The sequence below is a fragment of the Lycorma delicatula genome, chromosome 1 (genome assembly GCF_047948215.1).
Source record: "Lycorma delicatula isolate Av1 chromosome 1, ASM4794821v1, whole genome shotgun sequence".
NCBI lineage: Eukaryota > Metazoa > Arthropoda > Insecta > Hemiptera > Fulgoridae > Lycorma > Lycorma delicatula.
Window position 1 is genome coordinate 30,128,027 of NC_134455.1, and position 23,418 is coordinate 30,151,444.

A 23,418-nucleotide genomic window follows, 5' to 3' on the forward strand; every position below is an offset into this window, starting at 1 on the left:
CTTTCTACATGAAAAATATATTTAAATCAAATTAAATCTCTCTAAAAGTTGATTGGTGACCCGTTGTTTTATTTAATTAAATACTGCATAACAATGTTTAATCCTCTATTTCTATACTTGTTTTTTTTTTTTTTAGTTCAATTTATTGCCATTTTTTTCAGTTCAATTCATTTATTTTTTGGCAGTCATACTTTTAATTTTTATAATTGATTTTTTGTCATGTGTAATTTCTAAAACTGAGAAACTGGTTTTCCACTTTTATTTTAGTAAATATATTTCAGTAAAATGTTTTGACAGAAACACATTTGTATGTTTTTTTGTCTTCAGTTATTTGACTGGTTTGATGCAGCTCTCTAAGATTCTCCATCTAGTGCTAGTTGTTCCATTTCGGTATACACCCCTACATCCTACATCCTGAACAATGTGTTTTACATATTTCAAACGTTGCCTGCCTGCACAGTTTTTTCTTTCTACCTGGACCTCCAATATTAAAGCGACTATTCCAGGATGCCTTAATATGTGGCCTATAAGTCTGTCTCTTCTTTTATCCATATTTTTCCAAATGCTTCTTTCTTCATCTATTTGCGTCAACACCCCCATCTGATTTTTTACATTCTCCTACAGCACCACATTTCAAAAGTTTCTAATTTTTCTTCTCAGGTACTCAGATTGTCCAAGTTTCACTTCCATATAAAGCGACGCTCCAAACATATACTTTCAAAAATCTTTTCCTGACATTTAAATTAATTCTTGATGTAAACAAATTATATTTCTGACTGAAAGCTTGTTTTGCCTATGCTATTTGGCATTTTATATCGCTCCTGCCTCGTCCATCTTTAGTAATTCTACTTCCCAAATAACAAAATTCTTTTACCTCCATAAAATTTTCTCTTCCTGTTTTCACATTCAGTGGTTCTTCTTCATTATTTCTACTACATTTCATTACTTTCGTTTTGTTCTTGTTTATTTTCATGCGGTAGTTCCTGCATCCATGCCATTCATTGTTTCTTCTAAATCCTTTTTACTCTCGGCTAGAATTTCTATATCATCAGCAAATCGTAGCATCTTTATCTTTTCACTTTGTACTGTACTCTGGATCTAAATTGTTCTTTAACATCATTAACTCTAGTTCTATGTAAAGATTAAAAAGTAACGGGGATAGGGAACAAACTTGTCAGACTCCCTTTCTTATTATTACGGCTTCTTTCTTATTTCTTCAATTATTACTGTCGCTGTTTAGTTCCTGTAAATGTTAGCAATAGTTCTTCTATCTGTGTATTTGAACCCTAATTTTTTTTAAATGCTGAACATTTTATTACAGTCTACGTTATCGAATGCCTTTTCTAGGTCTATAAACGCCAAGTATGTTGGTTTGTTTTTCTTTAACCTTTATTCTAATATTAATCTGAAACCTAAAATGGCTTCCCTTGTCCCTATACTTTTTCTGAAACCAAATTGGTCTTCTTCTAATGTGTATGTTATTAAACCCTTTGTTGAGACACATACATATATATATATACATATATATATACATATATATTTATTTATTTATTTTGGATTGAAACAGCTGCCATTAGTTCAGATGCTTAGTATAAAAGTAATCTTGCAATAATTATATTTAGATAATTTGTTTCTAAGAATTGCATGCATGCTACTGCTACAAGAAAGTAAGAAGAAAATGATTGTGTTACTTTATTATGTTAAAAGTAGTGGCATTGTTTAATAGCAATTATGATTTTCATTTTTTCAATGATGTTAACTTTAATCGTATATTTTATGTAATCTGTATGACATCTTATTTCATTATTATGAAATCTGAATTTATACCTCAAAAATTATTTTGAATGGAAACAAGATTTGTTTAATATTTCATTGGTTTTAAGTGTGATAGTCTTTGTTTTTATCACATTTTGTGTGATTTTTCTGTAGACATATTGGTCACTATCCAGTATTAATAGTTATAATTCAACTCCATATTTTTTTGCTTTATTACCAGTGAAGTATACAGGCCTCTCAATAGATTTATATTTTTGGAGTTGTGAAACTATATGTTTCTGGTAACTGTTACTAGCAAAAAATAGATAATTTTTTTTGTAATATCTTAATTAATGAATTATTTATTTTTTAGGCATAGTGTTTGCTGATATGTCGTCAGGGAAGAGTTGGCCATCTCTTGGAGGGGACAGGGAAACGGCACGACATGTTACAAGTGGAGGGGATATAGTAAAAATGGGATACCTGAAAAAACTGAAGGTAAAATTAAAGCAAAGTTTTTAAAGTACCATTGAATTGTCTAAACAGACAGAGACATTAAAAATATTTGCTATAATTGTATATTATCCAAATAATTGCTCATGTTATAGTGTTTAATTAACTTTCCTTCATATCATATTTACAATTTAGAATTATAATTTTATGGCCAATGACCTTATTATGTTTAATAGTTATATTTGTTCATGAGATTATGTATCTGTGGATACAGAAAGTTCAGTAGTGTATTCTTATTTGTGATTGCATGTTTTGTTGTTAGTCTTTGTTTCATATTAATGGAAAAATATCATCATTATTTTACTGTTACTATTATTTTGTTGTTTTTTAACTGTGATTTTTTTAGGAAAAAATTCTATCTAGATTGGGCTGTTGCAAAGAAAAATATGTGGTTAATTTATTGATTCTCTTTTAGCAATATTGAGAGTAAAGATTATGAAAAGTCGGACTCCCAACCTTATGATAATTTAAAACAATTTGTACTGACATTGATAACAAATGAACTGGGATATTTATTTGCAGATAAAATTTCTCAGTAGGAACACTTGGAACCTTGCTAAAGTATAAGAAACCATGTGCAAATTGTTGTAATAAAACTATTTTTGTAATTGATCTAGCATATTTTTTTATGTGAACATGCAATCATAACGAGCTAGAAGCTGTTTCAGTAAAAAGGAGTTTTGTTAATGATGTGAATTTTATTTTTATTCAAATATATATATTAAAATGTTCAGTATTAGTGTACATGTATAGACATGGGTTTTACAGTAGAGTTATTGGGTTCTTGGGTAATACTGTAAAGTGCATCCTTACAATTTGATCGTTCTGTAACAACTAGAACATTTTTGGAGATGGCATTGTTAATTAATGGATGTAATTTGAGGGTAAAGTTTTAAACTGAAGCTTCCTATAATAAACCAGTTCTCATAAATCATAAAAGTTAAACAACACTGCGTGAAGTTTCAGTAAATGCTATTCTCATTTATTAGTGGTTAAAGACCAACCGTCTTAGTCAATGTCACTTATTTCCAGCATTAGTAAAAATTTTAATGTATATCTGTTTATTAAAACATGTTAATAAACATTTTTATTTAATTTGTTTAATATTGTTTGGTTTTTTTTGTATCTAAAAATGATCGTATTGAATTAATAACAAGCAAATTATCTGAACTGTAAAAGAACAGATCTTGCAGAGATTATATTTTTTGTTTTTCAAAGCAGTTTTCCTGAACTAGGATGTTTATTGATATTTTATTTAGTTAGTATAATAAGCGCATTAGTATTAATGTCTGTAATATATGTGATAATTCTTACAATATTATTAGTTATTTTATGTTCATTATTATGCTATTTATTATAGAATATGTGCACTTGTAAATAAAATTATGTCAAAAACTTTCTGTAATATAAAACAAAATTTTTTATAAAGATTATTTCATTTTGAATATTTATTTTTGGACTGTTAATTGAAAAATTCAGATTAATTCATTTATTTATTTATTTTTCATTATTGCATCTTCTGTTGTCATTTGGTTTTGAGGATGCCAAGATTATATATCCGCTTTTACATAAATAGAAGACATAACTGGCATTATTGTGTAATAGTTAGAGTAACTTTTGCATAGTTACTCTTGGTGACTCTTATTATTTATTTAATATTTTGTTGTCAGTATTTAGTTGTAATTACAGGTGAAGGCCTTATTTAATATTTCTGTGTTACTGTTATCTGATATTTTTGATTAGTATCACTTATACATTGTTATCTAAAATATTTGATAACAAAATTATGTGTGTGTGTGTGTGTGTGCACACACACATACACACACACACATACATAAGTTAGTAATCTGCCTCTCTGTTAACTCATGTGTATGTATGTATGGCAGATGTTAGAGGAAAATGTCTGGAAATTGCTTCACAGTACAGAAATGAGTATGGCTAGATGCTAGAAACAGACGGAAATGTGTACAGCTCTGTAGATTCATTTTACAGAAAGTTTGAAATTTCTCTCCACTGTTTTAAATCCAGCTTTTGTTTTTTTAAAAATCGAATTGATCATGTTATAAATACTGTGTTTCATGCAAATTTTGACAAGAGATTCAATGATGGATCCTGTTTTTTCTAATTCTGTTGTTGAGATATCATTAATCAAAATTGCAAACATTGTGCAATCATTAAAATAAGGGTAAAAATGTGTCATGGAAATAAATTTTTTATTTCATCTCATCTTAGATTTTTTTAAGTAATATACTTTTTACAATTACAAATGACAGCAAAATTTTTTATTAAAACCAGCATTCTATTCTATAATGTAACAACAGAGTACACAATTATAGATAATTTGCATTATTATTTTTATTATTATTATTATAAATTTAGATGACGATTGGTGAAGATCAACCAAAATTATTTATTTGAAGCAGTACAAGAAAATAGTTCATGTCAAGATGGTATACAAATTTCTTTTTTTTTTGTCTTCAGTCATTTGACTGGCTTGATGCAGCTGTCCAAGATTCCCTATCTAATGCCAGTCATTTCAGTTTGGTATACCCGCTATACCCTACATCCCTAACAATTTATCTTACATATTCCAAATGATGCCTGCCTGCACAATTTTTCCCATCTAAGCAAAGTATTTTTCTCCAATATCAAAGCAACTATTCCAGGATGCCTTATTATGAGGTCTGTAAATAAAGTAATGAGACTGGTTCAGAAAAACTTTTTATTTGCAATCCAATTATACATGGACTCTTATCACCTTCAAAATAGTTCTCTTGGGAAGCTACACAACGCTTCAAATGGTTTTCCCACTCTTCATAGCAGTGTTGCAATTCAGAAAATCCTTCAGATGGTCGGTTACATATTTTTTTGCTTTCTACTGATCCAAAATGGTGCACTTCGAGGTGCTTTTTAAAGTTAGGAACAGGAAAAAGTAACAGGGACTCAAGTCAGGTGAGTAAGGTGGTTGAGGAACTACAGGAATGTTTTTCTTTGCCAATAACTCATTAATTGAGAGTGTGTAGTGTAACAAGATGCATTGTCATGATACAGCATCCAGTTGTCTTTGATGACTGGTCTCATACGGGCAACTCTTTTCTGTAATCTTTCAAGAAGTTCTCGGTAAACCTATTGATTTACAGATTATCCTGTAGGCAGAAAACCCTTATGGAGAATGCTATTACTGTCGAAGAAACAATTTAGTATGGTTTTGATTTTTGATTGCTCATTTTTGCTTTTTTGGGAGATGGTGAGTTTGAAGTGTGCCACTCCTTGCTCTGATGTTATGTTTCTCGGTCGTATTCAAATATCCAAGATTAATCACATGTTTATCACATGTAATAATGTTTTAGAAAATCAGGATCAGTTTCAATTTGCCCTAGAAGATCGTGGCACACTTCCACCCTGTTGTTTTTCTGTTCAACAGTAAGGTTTATTGGGACCAATTTTTCACTGACCTTTTTCTGTCCAATTTGTTTGTCAAAATTTGATGGACTGTGGTATATGGTTCAAATTCAGTTGATCTGCAGTCATTCTTACAGTTAATTGCTGCCGACAGTACCGTATCAAGTTTCTGATTCGCTCAACATTGCCGTCACTTTTTAATGTTAATGGTCTTCTAGAGAATGGATTGCCCACAAATGATTCCCGGCCATCTGAAGATGCTTTTAACCTCCTAAAACTTGGGCTCATGACAGAGCATCGTCTCCATATGCCCTTTTCAATTCTGAAAAATTTTCAGTAGCATTCTACTGAAGAATGCTACACAAAACTTAGCAAGAGAGTTTAACACAATCATAATTGCACAACGTTGCTCAGAATTAGTATCACTCATTTTTTTAACGCACAACAAAAACTCATTTCACAAAAAATTTATTTACATCTCATGTGGCAACAATAGATTAAAAATATTAATCAGCTGTTCGTGTAACCATATGTTCAATATTAACTTTACAGTGTTGCCACTTTTGCTGCCAAAAGAAAACTAGCCGCATTACTGTATTTACAGACCTTGCATATGGCCTATAATTCTGTCATCCTTTAACAATACATTTCCAAATGCTTCTTTCTTCAGTTTGCCAGAAAATCTCTTTATTTGTTACTTCCACCCATCTGATTTTTAACATTCTTCTATAGCATCATATTTCAAACGTTTCTGACTTTTCTTCTCAGGTACTCCGATCGTCCCAAGTTTCCCTTCCATATAAAGCTGTGCCCCAAACATATACTTTTGAAAATGTTTTCTGGATGTTTAAATTAATTTTTGATATAAGCATATTATATTTCTAGCTGAAAGCTCATTTTGCCTGTGCTATTTGGCATTTTATATCACTCCTGCTTTGCCCATCCTTAGTAATTCTACTTACCAAAAACAAAATTCTTTTGTCTCCATAATCTTATCTCTTCCTATTTTTATATTCAGTGGTCCATCTACATTATTTGTACTACATTTCATTACTTTCGTTTTGTTCTTGTTTATTTTCGTGCGGTAGTTTTTGTGTAGGACTTCAACCATGCTATTCATTGTTTCTTCTAAATCTTTTTTACTCTCAGCTAGAATTACTGTATCATCAGCAAATTGTATTATCTTTATCTTTTCACCTTGTACTGCTACTCGGGATCTAAATTGTTGGTTGGATTGCTAAATTGTTTAGGCTACCATTGGCAATGGTAGCCTAAATTGGCTAATATCCCAGGTTGCAAAATTTTATCATAAGCTTGTTTCATGATATCAGAAGTGTTTGGAATGAAATGGTGAGTGTGTAAACAAGGTAAATAATTAAATAAATTAATTAAAAAATTAATTGTAAGTGTTTGAAAACATTAGTAAACTTTAATTTTTTCAACTGTTCTTATCTTGTTACCAATTGGCCCTTTCTTTAGAACTGGGTCTCATATTTATATATGCTATTATAATTATGCCAATATTTAAACCCTGCTGTTCTGTTCACATTTCTTGTCCTTACATTACTTTCACAATGTATAGTGAATTCAATGTTCTAGGCATGTATTTTCTTGATTTTATGTGTGGTGTAATAAGTTATTTTTCCAATACTTGTACATAAAATCTTCTTTTAGTTAGTGAATTTTTATTCCAGTTTGGGTTGACTGATGTCTAAATAACATATGAATTGTATGCAGATATGTCAAGCATGTAAAAAATTGTCACTGGTCACTAATTAGTTTTGTGTTTGCAAGTATATGTGGCTAAGAATTGGTAAAACTTATCTACATCACCCTTTAGTATTATAATCTAAAATGATTTGTGGTTTTTTTAGGACATATCCCAAAAAGAAATTAAAAATTTTGGGACATATTTTTTTGCTAACACTCCATTGTAGTGTTAGCAAAAAGAAAGAAACAGTAACATAAACGTCCTTATTTGTCATCTGCACTGGCAGTTCTATCCTATTTTTGCTTGCTTCTTAGAAGAAGCTGCCTTAAAGTGCAAGATATAAAAACATTACCTATTGTAACATTGTGACCTCTGAGGTCACCAGTCAAATCCCACACAACTCTTGTTTCCTGATTTTTCTCTTGCTTGCTGCCTGGTTCTTTTCCGTTGTAAACCTGCAATTTCAACATGTAAGAAGTAGTACTGTCTTGTAGTGTTCATTATTTATATCATACTTTGTATGTTTGCTGTATATATATATTGTTTGAAAGGGCAGTGGCCAAAACCAAATACTTGTTCATCAATTGTTACATTTTCATCAGGGTAATATAATTTTGGTTGAACTTCTACCAACTTTTCCTAGACTTCACGCACAGGAGCTAATATTTACTTATTTGTACACTTTGTTTTTGGCGTATCGATCTATTATCAAAGTGTAAAACTCGAGGTATTGAACAAACATTTCAAGGGACATAGTTGCTCAGTATATGGACTTACCAGTACCTAGATTCCATAAGCTTGCTGTTGATTCCCCATGTTTGTGTTGTTTTGGAGGCTCCATCTTCCACTGAAACGCTCCATCTTTAGAAAGTATACTTGTGCTTGCTGCAGAATTTCTTTGCCTTGCTCCACTACCCTCATCAGAGTAATCACTATCTCTGTAGAATTGAATGATTTTCAATCTCTGACCCTTCTTCTTCACTGTTGGAAACTACTATGTTCTCTTGAACTTTGTTCTGTTTCTATTTGATTTGTCATACTCATATTGTACTGTATAAAAGGATGAAATCAGACTGAACAGATTGAATTATTTGCAGCTATATTTATAGTTCCATGCTTATTATGTTTACAAATGACATGTCCAGACATGACAAAAATTTATGTTGAGACTTGCATACTTACAACAGTCACGTAAAATTTGTGAACCAGTTACATAATGCTTGTTTTCTTTTTTTTATGAATTATTTAATTTATTTGAATAGTGTTTCATAATTAATGATTACGTTGTAATAAAGCGTGTCTTATAAGTTTCCATACATATAAAAATAAAGATTTTTTTTTTATGAAAACCATTTTTATTTGTATAGTATGCTCTACTTACTACCATTGTTTTGAAAACACTTTTCAGTGTGTGTCCTCCACTGCTGAAGATCACTGAATAAGCACAGCTGGACTTATGCTCATAATGCATTGGTGATATGTTCCTTGAGATGATTTATATTTTGTTTTATTTCCCGATACACCATGTCCTTTCATAAAAAATTATTTATTTTAACTGTGTATGGAAACTTATGGGACACTCTGTACATGCAAGTTCAGACATGTCAAACTACAGTGCGCTCAGAAAGTTGCTGTGCCCTGGAATTATGGAAGTGTAATGATGAAACTTTCTTAATTATGTCTTTGTATTTTTATTTTATAGAAACGGATATAACTGGAATAGTTTATAAGATGTTGAAAGTGACCTCCTCTAACATTAATGCAACATTGCACGTGTTTTAATTTGTTTTCAAATATTTCAACCAGCCGATGCACTGGAATGTTTTGTTTGTATGCCGTTATTGTGGTTTTTAATTTGTCAATTGTACATTGTCTGTTGCGATATACTGTTTGTTTTGGTGGCCCTCAAGGCTATGAGGCTGTTTTGGTGGCCCTCAAGGTAATCAGGGGAAGTCAGATCAGGCAATTGTGCAGACTAAAAACCCCTCAAAATGATTCATTCACATTTCATAAAAGACATTGACCTGTTAGCTGTGTGTGCTGTGATGCCATTTTGTTGGAACCAACAAAATGGTATTTTGTTGGTTCATCTCCACTTCTGTTAACTAACTAATGAAGTTTGTTTAAACAACTCAATAATGATCACCATTAACTGTATGTTCAATAAAGATTGTACCCATGTGCACGTTCTACTCGCACAGACCCAAACTCCAATTTTCACTTCATGTAAAGATTGTTTGTGTAATTCATGAGGGTTAATTATCAACCACAGTCATGTATTTTGTGAATTAAAATACCCTTCCAGAAGAAACCATGCTTCATCTGTAAAAAAAGTAATCTTGAGGATACCTATAGAATTTTGGTCAATAAAACATTTAAACTTTTGACAATAATTTAGTCTTTTGGCATGATCTGTATGTTTCAGTTTTGGAACAAACATTACTTTGTAACTGAAAAGTTTCAGTTCTTTTCTTAAAGTTTTATGTGAGTAGAAAGTCCGATATCTTGCTGTTGTGCTAACTTATGCATTGACTTTGATGGACCATTGGCCATAGTAGCTTCTGTTTGTTTAGTTCTGGTGGTCTTCCACTTTGATCAGTGTCTTCAACAGAGCCTGTTGCCTGAAATTTTTCAGTAAAAGTTTGAACGCTTTATGGTGAGAAACAGGAGTATTTGGAAACTTTTCAGAAAACTTGTGCTTTACTAAATCAGTATATACTTGTCATCTTCACGAAAGATGTGTTCAACAAGAAAAATGCATTCCTCTACTGAAAGAACCATTATGTTTCTCACAACCATTGATTCCGATCAATTCAACAATTGACATCTTGGTTTATTACTGAGCAGTGCCTAACAAATCCATAGGGCAACCAACCAAATGCTGAAAGAACAGATTGTATCACATAATTCTAAAGCATATTGCGCAGCTACTTTCCGAACGCACTGTACTGTACACATATCCCCAACCCACGTCATCCACAATGACTATGTAATATAATATAAAGTATGTATTGGGTCATATTCATCTATCAGCAGGGTTATGTTTTTGGTTTAAGATTTTAAGTATGTGCAAGTAGCCAGTAGATTTACTTCTAATGAAATAATTTTCTGAAAACATTTTGGTAGATAGAGAATACTAATTAAAGCGCTTCAGATAGTATTTCAAATTAGTAGTTTTAATATTGTACTGTAGAATACAATATTGTGATTTATTTGGTATAAAGTTTACTTTTTGTTTCAGACAATGAAGAAAAAGTTTTTTGTGCTACGTCGTGATTCACCAGATGCTTCTGCCCGACTGGAGTATTATGATACTGAGAAAAAGTTTAAATCTAATCATGCGCCTAAGAGGTAGTACTTATGTAGTTTTTAATTGCTGGCTTAATATGTGTAAATTTATTCATCAGCCTGTTTTGTTGATACTGAATGTACATTAAACCATTAAGACAGTAATTTAATAATGATTGCCTTATGAAAATCACTCACTATTTTAAACAGAGAGTTGAATGTATACCTTTAAAATTGTACCACCTAAATCAAATTATAAGTTAGATTGTGGGAATTTTTAAAATTCACATTTATTTCTAATCATGCTTTGAAAACAATAAAAGTTTTTCTTGTTTTGCTGTTTTATACTTTAAAAATTAATGTATTTAAAATGAAATTCAAAATTTATATAACATACTTCTAGATCTTTTTTCGTTTTTTTTTAACAGGAACACCTTATTTCATATATATATATATATATATATATATATATAAAGCTTCAAAGCTACATATGAGGTTGCATTGGAAAGTTCTCCTGTTATCTTCTATTTAAAATAGTAATCATAACAGTGAAATTATTTTTATAAATAAGATGTTCATGATGTCAGAAAATTGTCGGTAACGTCCTTGTTTCTTCTTGAATGACTGTTTGTTAATGTAATGATGTATAAATTACAAGTTTGCAGTTTAAGATGTTATTATTAAACAACTCACTATTGTAAAATAGTTTGTTTTAGTTCAAATTTTCTTTCCGAGATATTAGTTTTGTTAGAAAAAATGTATGGTAAAACAAAAATAAAAAAAATACATGTTTTATGAATGGTACAACCATTTCAGTTATAATTGTGTTGTTGTTTAAGACGATGTTCATAGTGGGTACCTCTGTATTATAACAAATATTTTCAAGATAGAACTTAAATGATAAAAGGAAATCTCAATGGAGGAAATAGCATCAGAAGTTAGGATACGATTAGAAAGTTAAACAATTCTTCCCAATGAACTAAATATGCATTACTTGTACTAAAAATTTTGTTTTATAGTCAGAAAGAAACACCAGTTACAATGTTAGGAGACCTTGTCATCCTGCTAGAGCATTAGTGGATGCTGTATCTTTGGATACGATTATACTGTCATCACTTGGCACCAGCTGAATTTTATTTTTTTCTTGAGAAAATAAGTTTCTAACTCATTTTTTATATTACCAATTGCAATAATTTCCTGATTTATGACATTATTTATCAATTCTGCCAGTAGTTTAAAAAAAACATTGTTAAAGATTTCACACAGGTTACAATTTCTGTGATGCTGTTTCTTGCCTATAACATAAAAAAAAAATTGTAACAGCTATTTTTTCTATATTTCTCAATGATCAAGTTGAATATTCCATTTTCTGAAAAAAAGTGAGAATTAAAATAGAATAACAAATTACTTCTTTATATACATGTTCATTTAACATTCAGTAATTGGCAACTGCATGGTGTACATGTTGCTTGTCAAAGGCATATATTGGATGTGAAATATCACCTTGTTTTTTTGCAAATAATGTTGTTAGTTATCGTGGCAGGGATACTTGACATACAGTATGATACTTATTATATGCTGTAGATAAATGTGTCCATCTTAACAATAATAATCCTTTTCAAGCAAGGAAGATATGTACAAAAACATTTTTGCAGTTATTTCATGATTTTCAAACTCAGATTTAACCTGTAGTATGATGATGATGATGAGTGTAGATACTTAAAACAATATAAATTCCACTAAAGAATATCATGTAATGCAGTCTTTGCAGAAGTGCTGTTGCGAATGTAAAACTAATAATAATGTTACAGAATGAAATTATTCTTTTAAATTCAGTTTCTTATTTGTACAATCTCTAACTTTAAAATTTTTGTCAAATTCTTTTTTTTTTGTACAGTTTGGGCAATATAGTTTCTATAGACTATACTTGACAAATTAAAAACATAATTTTAAACAGATTAATTTTAGACAATTCAATTTTAAACAATTTTGATAGAATAATTCTAAACATGCTTCACCTATTATTATCTTAAGAATAGTCCTAAATTTAATCAAATAGACCATCACTCAGAATAGCTTGAAGTCAGTTCAACAACTCCAATAAAAAAGGTAATTCTTGGTTTAAAAACTGTTCAGTTGGAAAAATACATCATATTTACAGGTCTGCAAATATTAATTCACAGTAATACCAGATTGGGTTGGCAATCTGTTTTAGTGTAATTTTTTCTGGCTGTTGCATAGTTAAACAACATAAAGCACATTATCAAGGCCCCTAATAAATTACATTAATATTTAAATTAAAAATGTTAAAATAATCAACACATTTTTTAAAAATAATAACAATATGTGACTAATAATTAAATAAAATTAACAGTCTTTTCAACAGAAGTAGTTTTCCTTAATTTTTTTTTATGAACATTATAATTCCTAGAGAAAAATAAATACTTGCTACTTGATATAATTAAAGACTTATCTTTCTGAGAAATCAATTGAAGACTTAAGTTTTTTTTTAAAACTCGCACTGTTTAACTATATTGTAGAACTTCAAAGAATGTGCTAAATAGCATGTAACAACTGTACATATGGATTAATCACATGTAAGTAAATGAAAAATTTTTGCAATTAGGTTATGTTGATTATTTGTTTTAAGTTTTAAAATAAATTCATTCATCTTTATTCATAGGGTTTGTATCTTCTAGCAAGAACAATAATTCACTTAATTGGCAGTTAGTCTGATTAGAAGCACCTAGCATTCTTCTGCAGCTTTAAGCTTACAGAATATGAAATTTGATGTAAAATTATTTGAGCTCTGCTGAAAATGTACTTTTTTGTAATGTTGGACTTAAACAGTACAACAGTATATTTAAAAATTTAACATAATTAAAATAACTCCACATATAAATTAAAAGTTTTGTAAATTGTTTGTGATTGATTGGTTAACAGAAGTGACAACAACTTCTGAATAGTAAAAATGGTGTGGTCCAAATCGAAGGAATCTTGACTATTTTATTTTCATATTCTGCATTTAGAAGGTGAAGGAAGTATAAAAATAATGGTAAGAGTAGATGCCATTATTTATGAATGAAGAAATTACTAATTTTTTTCCAATTTATAGGTAATCATATTTCTTCATTAAAAATGTATTTTTCTTCATTGCTTGAAAAAGTATAACAGAATTTTACTGTATTCATACATTAAATTGAATAGTCTACCCCCATCAAGTCAGTTTTATATAAAAAGGGCTTTCCTTGATACTAATTTATACTATTCATAACACTCCTTCAATCAACAGATATTTAATAGAAATAATCCAAAATTCTATCATATTATATGCAGTCTTTATTCTAAGCAAGAGAAAAAGTTACAAGTTTTAAAAACTGAGTGCAATTCAGTTTGCAATCAAGGGGAGGGGACATAACCTCTTCTAATTTTGAAAACCTTAATGTGCTACAGTCCCACTTTTGAGTATGGCATTGCAAGTCTGACTACTTTATCAAAGTAGTAAGGTTTGATATTCTCTTTTCTCAGAATTTATTTCTCAATATCTTTAATTTTTATCATATGTATTCTTTTCTTACCACCAGCTAATGATAGCCTGTTGATATGTTGTAAAGATGCTTAAAAAAACTCAAGATGACTATAATTTTGTTTATGCTGTGTATAATTTAAACAGTTCATTCAAGGTTTTGACAGCATTCACATTTTTTTTTGTTCTGGTCGTTTCTCGTAACTTCATAAACGTGATATAATATAAAGTACTGAGCCAGATATATGAAAACAAGAAGCACAATTTTACTTTGTGCACTTGTATCCATAATGCCTCCCAAGCAGCACTTTCCTCTAGATTATTAAAATGTCTCTCATTCATTTGTTTATGTATTGCACAAATTTAGTAAAAGACTTTTAGTTGGTCTCAGACATTAACCTCAATAACAGAATCACCATATCATTTTTTCATCTGAAAATATTGGGTTCAAATTCTTGTCTGGCTTGGCATTTCATATGCGACAAAATATTTCCTTTACATAATTCTTTGTCGAGCTTTAAGCATATTAGTAAATTAAAAATCTTATTTTAAACTAATTTCTTACTACATTCAAATAAAATCTGTCAGCTTGCTATTTTAAATATGCTACATTATAATTTCAAATAAAATAGATGAGCATGCTCTTACGTCCTAAAGGAGGTATTCTTTCAGGATAAGAAAATATATTCTTCATTGTTTTCAAATCTGATTTTACTTCTTGAACAGTTATTTTTTCACATTCTTGGCCTAAACGTTTTGGTGATTTATTATTTGTATTTCAAAAAATGTTTCTATCCTCAGTACAATAAAGAACCCCAAAACAGTAATTGTTTGTTATAAACCCTCCCACTTTGTAAGCCTATTGCACTTACAACTATTTTCCTTTTTGTAACATCTTGTTTCCTTTCTCAAACATCTCTGTAGTTCTCTTGACCTTGAACCTACTAACAGATATTTCTTCATTTTTTCTTCAGCTACCATTTTTGTTTTTCTGTAATACCTTTTTAAGCAGATGATTATGTACAATGTACGTATTCAATTTTCAAATTATTTCTGGTCAACTAGTACATACATGTTCTTTTTCTTCATAAATTCATCTAGCAAATCAAACCTCTGTGAGTTTTTTCTTTATAGTATTCTCTCTTCCTTTTCATCTAAGATTATCCAAAAAGTTTAAAAATCATTTACTGTCCATGTAACGTGTTTTTAAAAACTACTATGTACCTCAACTTTTAAGTTATTATATCTTAACTACTATATACCTAGGTCTCTATCATTTGCATTATTTTTGAAGTGTGTTACCATACAAATATGTATTTTTGTAAAATTTACAAAAAAAACAGGTTGATTCATTACTAAACTCTACAGATAGTGCATCAGTCAGGATACATTATCACAGCTCCTTCTCTAGATAAAGTTAATGGGAACACCTGTGAAGAAAAAATGTGAAGCCCAAAGCATAAACCTTCATTCCTGCTCTCCTCTGAGATATACATACATTATTTTAAAAGTAGGTAACAGTTTGTTAATAGTATTACCATTAAATGACCTGATGTTCTCCAGATTGTATCGAGTGAACTTTTATTTGTAAAAGCTATTACTACCAAAGAATATTATGAATTTTCTCTAATCTTGTTTTATCACTTATATTACATGTATTCTGTGTAATCTATTGATTTTATTATTCAAACCCCTCCCTAATTGAGTATTAATTAAAATTTCCAGTCAAGAAAATCCCTTTTCTGTTATATTCAACTTTTTTTTTTGTTGTTAAAACACAAAAAAAAATTCAGTTTCATTGCTACACCATAATGTTACAATACAATGTTAATACATAAAAATTTAATGTTAATACAATAAATTTAACATTCCTAAATGATTCATCTCCATAATTCTTTTATTGGATTCAATTTATTTTTACTAATTAATATGGCAACACCTACTTTTGCAATCTTCAACTCATATTGACTCCACAGAAATTGCATAACATCCTTTTTCCTTTGTTTTAGTGAACTCAAAATTTGTCTTTTAAGCCATCACACACCACAACTTCTGCATGTATTTCTTGTTATTCCAGTATCCATAAGTACATTTTACTTATGATTTTATTTGTCTTAATTTTGAGGCTTCAATAGTAGAATATTTTATCAAAAGATGAATTTTATGGACATGAAAAATTAGTTTGTTGCTCATGTAAATCCTCTCTCTTATTGAATTTAAAACTATGGACGTTACTAATTAAAGAACCCAGTAAAGATCTTATTAATGCTGTTGATATTATATAGACGTAGTTTATTAGTCCAGTGTTTGACGGTAAAAATAGATTATTACCTCAGAATTCTTTCGGACAATATCAATTTTCATGAAAATTTGTAATTAAGCTTATCTAACCCTCTGGTTCAAAAGTTATGTAACCTGATATGCTTTTTGTTTTTTTTTTGGGGGGTGAAAACTACCCCTTGTTAAAAAAATTAAAAATTGAAATCATATTTAAATATGTAGAATAAACATTCTTTTATGTTGTGGAATATAATTTATGATGTTTTACTATGTTTCAACCCTTAGAAACCACCCCTTATAATGAAATTTAAAAATTAGTTTTCAACAGTTTGAAATGTTTTAATGGTGCATTTATAATCAATAAAATCTCTTTACTGTTTATAATATAATTTATGATTTATTTCAATATTTCAACCCTTAATAACCATCCCTTATGAAAAAGATTGTTAAAATTATAGATAGATATAAGTCTTTCGTAGCTCAAAATCATTTAAATGTGTAGAATAAACATTGTTCCATTTACTGAAACATAATTTATGATGTGATTGTTGCAACTTTTAGAATCTACCCTAATGATGAAAAAAAATAGTTTTCAACAGCTTATAATGTTTTAATGGTGCATTTATTTAACTTTTTACAGTTATTAATGTAATTTGTAATCTATTACAACGTTCCAAACCGTACAAACTGGCCTCATGATTAAAATTAACGATCACATTTACTTAACATTCAAAACTAAAGTTATAAAATCAGTAAAGGAGAGAAATAAAAATTTTATGTACGTTATAATAGCATGTTTTATTAATATAACTCTATGGATCATCGCCTACGGTGTGCTCTGTTACTTTTCTTCTCCGACCTTTGCTTTCATTTATATATAAATATGTATGTGTATATGATTCCTTGAGCCCTTCATTTTTGAAATTTTTGAGTTAAACCCTTCACGGCGGCAACCCATCTATGGGCTACCTGTACTTACTGTTACCACATACATGCCTAATTTAATATCAGCGAACGAACATGGTAGCAACTCAGATGTGAGCTGGTTCACATTATACACACACGCTGATACAAGCATCACTACCGCCGTGCAGATGACCGAGCAGTTCTCCCACCTTAGCGACGCTGCAGCCCACCACTCTCACGTTCCAATAAAAGAGCATGCACGAGAGTGGATTTTCAATTCATCGTCACCACCACCTGGAGAAGATCAAGAAGAAGAAGATGGAAGAAGTTCCCTGGCCACCTCAATGTGGGACCTCCCTGTGGATGCCAACATCCCTGCTGAAGCAGCATGCCTGGCCGGCCCGCTGAGGGAGCTGCTGGACGTGGATGTTACCTTCCTGCTCCAACTTCTCGGGCTTCAGTTGCCCTAGTCGGTGGACTCAGCTGCAGTAGCCAGTGTGGGATTGCTTGGGGAGAACCACCTTGGCCACACCAGTGAAGGATGACTGATGCTGACCCGACACTCCGGGGCTACCACGGCCACACTGTAGTGGGGACCTACTACCCGGGCTGCTGAGGGAAAGCCCGGTCTAACTTCAAATTCATTGGACGATCCACAACTCCCTGTCTTTGCCAGAGACCAGCTCTTCTCAGAGCTAATGGAAAAAAATGGCCCTTTTCAGGGCCACCACAAGGTTATGAATTATGAGCCGTTAAAGCCATTCGATGACAACAGCTCTTTATGGGCTACCATAAGGTTAATAATTACAATGAGCTGTTGAAGCCTATCAACGACAAAAACAGCCTTTTTCAGGGCTACCATAAGGTTAGTAAGTGTCACATGCTGTCAAAGCCATTCAGCGACATTACGCTAGAGGGTGGAAACCCATATATGAGTCTCTGAATATGATCAGCTATTTGTCTTTATGTTACATATAAATTCCAAGAGATGGTAGGAGATGTTCTTTCAGTCATTTTGAGGTGGGAATTCCTGATGCAACATGATTGCGAACCATTTTACTTCAGTTAGGTGAATTCAATGACCATGCGTATATAACAAGATGTGTGCAATTTTGTTTTCGTGTTTTTCGCTCGTATTTTAGTAATTTGTTTACAAACTGTTCCTTCCAAAACTTCATCTCAGCATGCTTTGTTTGAATTCAAAAAAAATTTTAGAGACAAAAATTCAGAAGGAAATAAATATGAATATTTATATTATTATTATTATAATAAAACCTTATTATACTATTCCTGCGTAGGTCCACTACTTCTTCAAAATTGTTATTGTTATTATATTACCATCAATGTTACTATTATTATTCAGTGTCTTTTACATGAAAAGAACTCAATGTAAAACATAACTGAAATCATCACCTATAGTTTGCAAATACTAGTGCGTTCAATGAAACTTGTGCCATTTTCACATAAGCTATTTCTCACAATATAATTAAACACTGTTTCTTAACTAGATTAGTGACAGAAATCAGCAAAAACCAAGGTGTATATTGTTTTTATACATGAATGTGTGTTTGAAGTACTTTAAATAGTTTCTGCATGAAATTTTTTTTGAAAATGTCTTACACCAGCAGCCATTACATCACCACCCACAAAGGATTAAAGGGCTTGGGTAAGGTGGTCCTCGCACCCAAATGCAAACTTCTAATGGTGATATCTCAATCAATTTTTATTCTACAGAATAAAAAAAAACCAAAATTTTCAATAAAAAAAAAAAAAAGAAATTTTTGTACTCTATTATTTTTTTACGTATATTCTTTAGTTTTTGAATTATCGTGAAAAAAGAAAGTTTTTAAGAAATTTCAAAGTATTTTTCAAATTTAAATCAACCTTTTTTTCAAATCTATGTATTCTAAATCGGTCAAACTTCTAGAACATATTATTAGTACTTAAATAAAATAAATTTTAAAAGGATTACGTTCAATTCCAATTCTTGTAGTAAAGTCATTTGTTTCATTGCTGAATTTTTCTCCGAAAAAGTGAGACAATCATTTTATTTTCACCGTAACTCCGATAGTTTTCATACTAATGATTTTTACTAAAGCTAATTTTAAAGGTATTTTCAAGTACTTTAAAAAATATCCTGTAAGTTTTCCTCTAAAATTTTCCATTTTTCCGTTATTTAACATTGAAAGGTTCGACTTCAGTTTTCAGTGAACAAAAAATTACCTTCAACGAGGCATAACTTTGTTCATATAAAATCTCCAGAAAAAAAAATTTCTTTGTTATTTTATAAGCTTCATTTTTGCTAATAATAATTTTTTCTATAAAGTTTTTGAATTATTCGTGAAAAATTTTTCAATGGTTGGATGAAAAATCAACATTTTCAATCATGAATAATTCAAAAAATATTGACTACAAAAAACTTTTATAGAACATTTTTGCTTAGAATTTATTCCTCCATTGATTTCTCCGGTTATTTTAAATTAATAATTTCCACCCTCGAGAAGGGGTTGCATCAACCCCCAGGATAAAAGCACACATCAGCACCATATAACCTTTGTTCCTTGAGCTATTCCCTAATTAGTCTAAATTTCACGTGAATCTGTGTCGTCCAAAAGAATTCTGAGCAAAACACCATCAAACACTGGACTATATGTATTCAGTAAGTATATAAACCCAGATTATTTGATGTTTCATACTAAAAAAAAATTTCTTGCTGTTATTGTGTCACATAAACTTTTTACCTTGTTTCTTTTTGTGTTTTATCATGGTAAAATTTACTTTTTTCAAACAGTTTAAAATTTTATTTGCAGCAGAACTTGTTTCTTTTTATGTGGTTAGTTGCCAGACTGATTGGCTATCATTTTTTTTATACTTTGTGTTCATATCGCTATAATGGTGCCATGTGTGTTATTTTATAAATGTAGATGAAGCAATTGTAAATTTTTTGGAATGACAAACCTTAGACACAAAAAGTAAGAAACGAGTTGTTTTACTAAAGAACTATTTTACTTCAGAGATTTTAAACCTAAATACACAAAATTCTCTATAAAAAAAAATCTTCAAAATTGAAACATTACTGTGAATATTATACAAAATTGGATAATTTTCAGAAAAAAATAAACAGCTTGCATAGAAATAAAGATAACTATTTGAAATGTTAGTACAGTTAATCAAATAAGATATAGTGATTTATTTATAGGCTGATTAATTTATTAGCCCATTTGGTGCATGAATTTTTTTAATGGAGAATCATCAGAGGGCCTATTAGGCCCTCCGATGTAAGTATAAGGATATAAAATTAATTGTACTAAGCAGGTAAATTAACTTTACCACTTATATCACTCAAAAAATTTTAAAATAGTATAAAGAAATTAAATTTTAGCATGAGCAAATATAAAAGTGAACAAGTGAAAGGTTAGGTGATGCATTAAACTAGCTTGCCCACTTAACCAAAATACAGCTTCAAATTTGGGTCTGCATATTTTCTGTGTGGGATTATGTAGAAAGATTATCAGTTTCCTAACTGGACATCATAAGGTCAGGAATTGCTTAAAAACTTGTTTCTTCTTTTAAGAAATTCCAATATATTTAGGTTTTGCTAAACATCTCTTGAGATTTATATATTTGGTACATCAAATTAAATAATACGCCTTCTTTCTCTTGGTATCCTCTTTTACAGGTTAAAGTATTGTATGTTACTACAAAGATTACACATAAATATCTGTTAATCTGAGTTATGTAAAGCTTGAATTATCCTACCTTGGATCATATAATGTAAATCTAAATTCAAAAGGTACTAGACACTTGCCTTCACGCTTTCTTTTTCTAGTTAAAAATTTGTGGTGATATGACTGATAATTAAATCAAGAAATTTTTTTTTTATTATTTAGCCAGTACCTTAACATCCATGTGTTTCTCAGTTGTGATTCACACTGCAATCTTTACTCTACTTTACCACCATAAATGGATTTGGGTTGCTACTTTCTGAACTGTTCCTGATATAAAATCATTCAGCAAGTACTATATCCTATTGCAGTTACCGTGAAGATAAGAGATGAATTTTTTATGTGAAAAATGCTAAGCTAAATCATGACTCAAACCCAGAATAGTGCAAATGAAAGGCAAAATACTTTTTTAAGAGTATTATATAAATTTTATGATTCAATCAGTCATGATGCTAATGTTATCTATTATTTGTTAGTAGTACTACTGTGTTTTAATAATTTTGTTAGAATCTTTTTAAATAGAGTAATAATTCAGATGGGTTTCCAATAACAATTGACTTTGCTCATGAAATTTTTTTATTATTTTATATTGACTAGTTTGTGGGATATGGAAATTGGAATTTTGTAGCGTCGGAAGAATACCATGCCTGACTGGGATTTGTACCCTGGACCTCCAGATGAAAGGCCAAGATACTACCACTTTGCCATGGAGATAGCCTACTTTATTTTAACTACCTCTATTTCAGTTTATTTCATTCTTAAGTCAATTTAAATTAATAATCATGAGTGAATTAGTATCTATCAGATATTGATGTTGATAGAAAGTACAATTAGAAAAAAGTTTAGATTTTATTTATAAAAATATAAGCGCACAGTTAATGAAAGGAAAAACTCAGGCATTCAGAAGTAACTTGTATTTATGAAAAGGGTAATGTTTTACTTGGCAATGGGTTGATTTGAAGCTGAATCATAGTTCTAAAGTCACAAACCAAAAATTCATTGATATGTTCTTTTCCCTTACAGTTACTGAACTGAAATTTTCTGTAAACAGGTGGTCTTTTTTAATATATAATGCTATTATTGGCTGTTTTTATTCATAGTATTGTAAGTATTATTATATTTTCAGGAGTATATCGCTGAAGACATGTTTTAATATAAACAAGCGTAATGATACTCGTCAGAAGTGGGTGATAGCTTTATATACAAAAAATGATTGTTTTTGCCTTGTTATGGAAACTGAAGAAGAGGTTGAGGAATGGCTTAAATTGTTACTTACTCTGCAGCATGGTGAGGGTGTCCCTGATGGAGAACAACCTAAACCAACATTCGGTATGTATGGTGTAGTTATGGTCACTTTGTTTTCAAAATTACCCTAAACTTTTATCCTTCTCATCCCTGTTATTAATTAAACTTCTCAGTCATAGTATTTTTCTAATTGTAAGTTTAACTATTGAATAAATTTGGATTTAGCTTTTTATTTTTTACTTAACTGAGTTAAAGGATCAAAAGGTATCTGTACTAATAGTGTGGACTTGACGCATACGTTTGTCTGTATATCCAATCACTCGCATTCATAATTACACCATTTAAAAAATGAGATTATGAAAGCAATTCAGTTCTATATTAAAACATGTACTTGTTATCTTAGTCATTCTGTTGTAGAGGAAGGATTACATTTCTTAAATCATCATGCTTCCCCATCTATAACATAGAAGAATATTAGTATAATTCTGTAGTCGCTGGGGTGCCAGCATGGAGGGTTTGGCAGAGCTAAACATATTTAAAAAAAGAGTATGTGTTTTAGTTGGTGGTTAAGTATTATTACAAATTGGGAGCTCAAAAACAATTCTGTGGTCTGTTCAACCGAAGTAAAATTTATTTATATATTTAATTAAGTTAATAGTGTAAGAAAAGTCATTTCCAAGATGATATAATGTTAAGAAGAAAGAGGATAAAAACAACCATTCCGATGCTAGTACACCACATACCAAGTTGGAAAATGGCTACCATAAGCTAGTTTTTTCTAATCACTCGAAAATCATAAAAACATTTTTTTGGCTGGTTGAAATCACCACAAGCTTGACGCTTGTATGTGGGTTATGGAAATTAAATTTTTTAGTGTATGAAAATTGCCTTGCCTGATTGATTTGAACCTAGGACCTCCAGATGAAAGACCGAGATACAATCACTCCACCTCTGAGATTGGCTTAAAAGGAATATTAATACCTTTAAAATGTCAAACATGAAAAGGTAGTTGTTTTATTGTTAGATTATGTTAAGATTTAAATTCAAGCCACTATTTTCAATCACAG

At 30.3% G+C, this 23,418-nt stretch overlaps 1 protein-coding gene across 7 annotated transcripts in view; it reads left to right on the forward strand.

Annotated features, from left to right (window-relative positions):
* chico (insulin receptor substrate 1 chico) overlaps positions 1 to 23,418 on the forward strand; it is a 150,523-nt gene that overhangs the window by 53,936 nt on the left and 73,169 nt on the right. For all 7 annotated transcript variants that reach the window (XM_075382297.1, XM_075382279.1, XM_075382288.1 and 4 more), the window contains exons 2-4: positions 2,129 to 2,253; positions 10,623 to 10,732; positions 22,233 to 22,435. In XM_075382297.1, coding sequence (XP_075238412.1) covers positions 2,146 to 2,253; positions 10,623 to 10,732; positions 22,233 to 22,435 — 421 coding nt within the window. In that variant the 5' untranslated portion in view covers positions 2,129 to 2,145. The remainder of the gene's footprint in view (positions 1 to 2,128; positions 2,254 to 10,622; positions 10,733 to 22,232; positions 22,436 to 23,418) is intronic.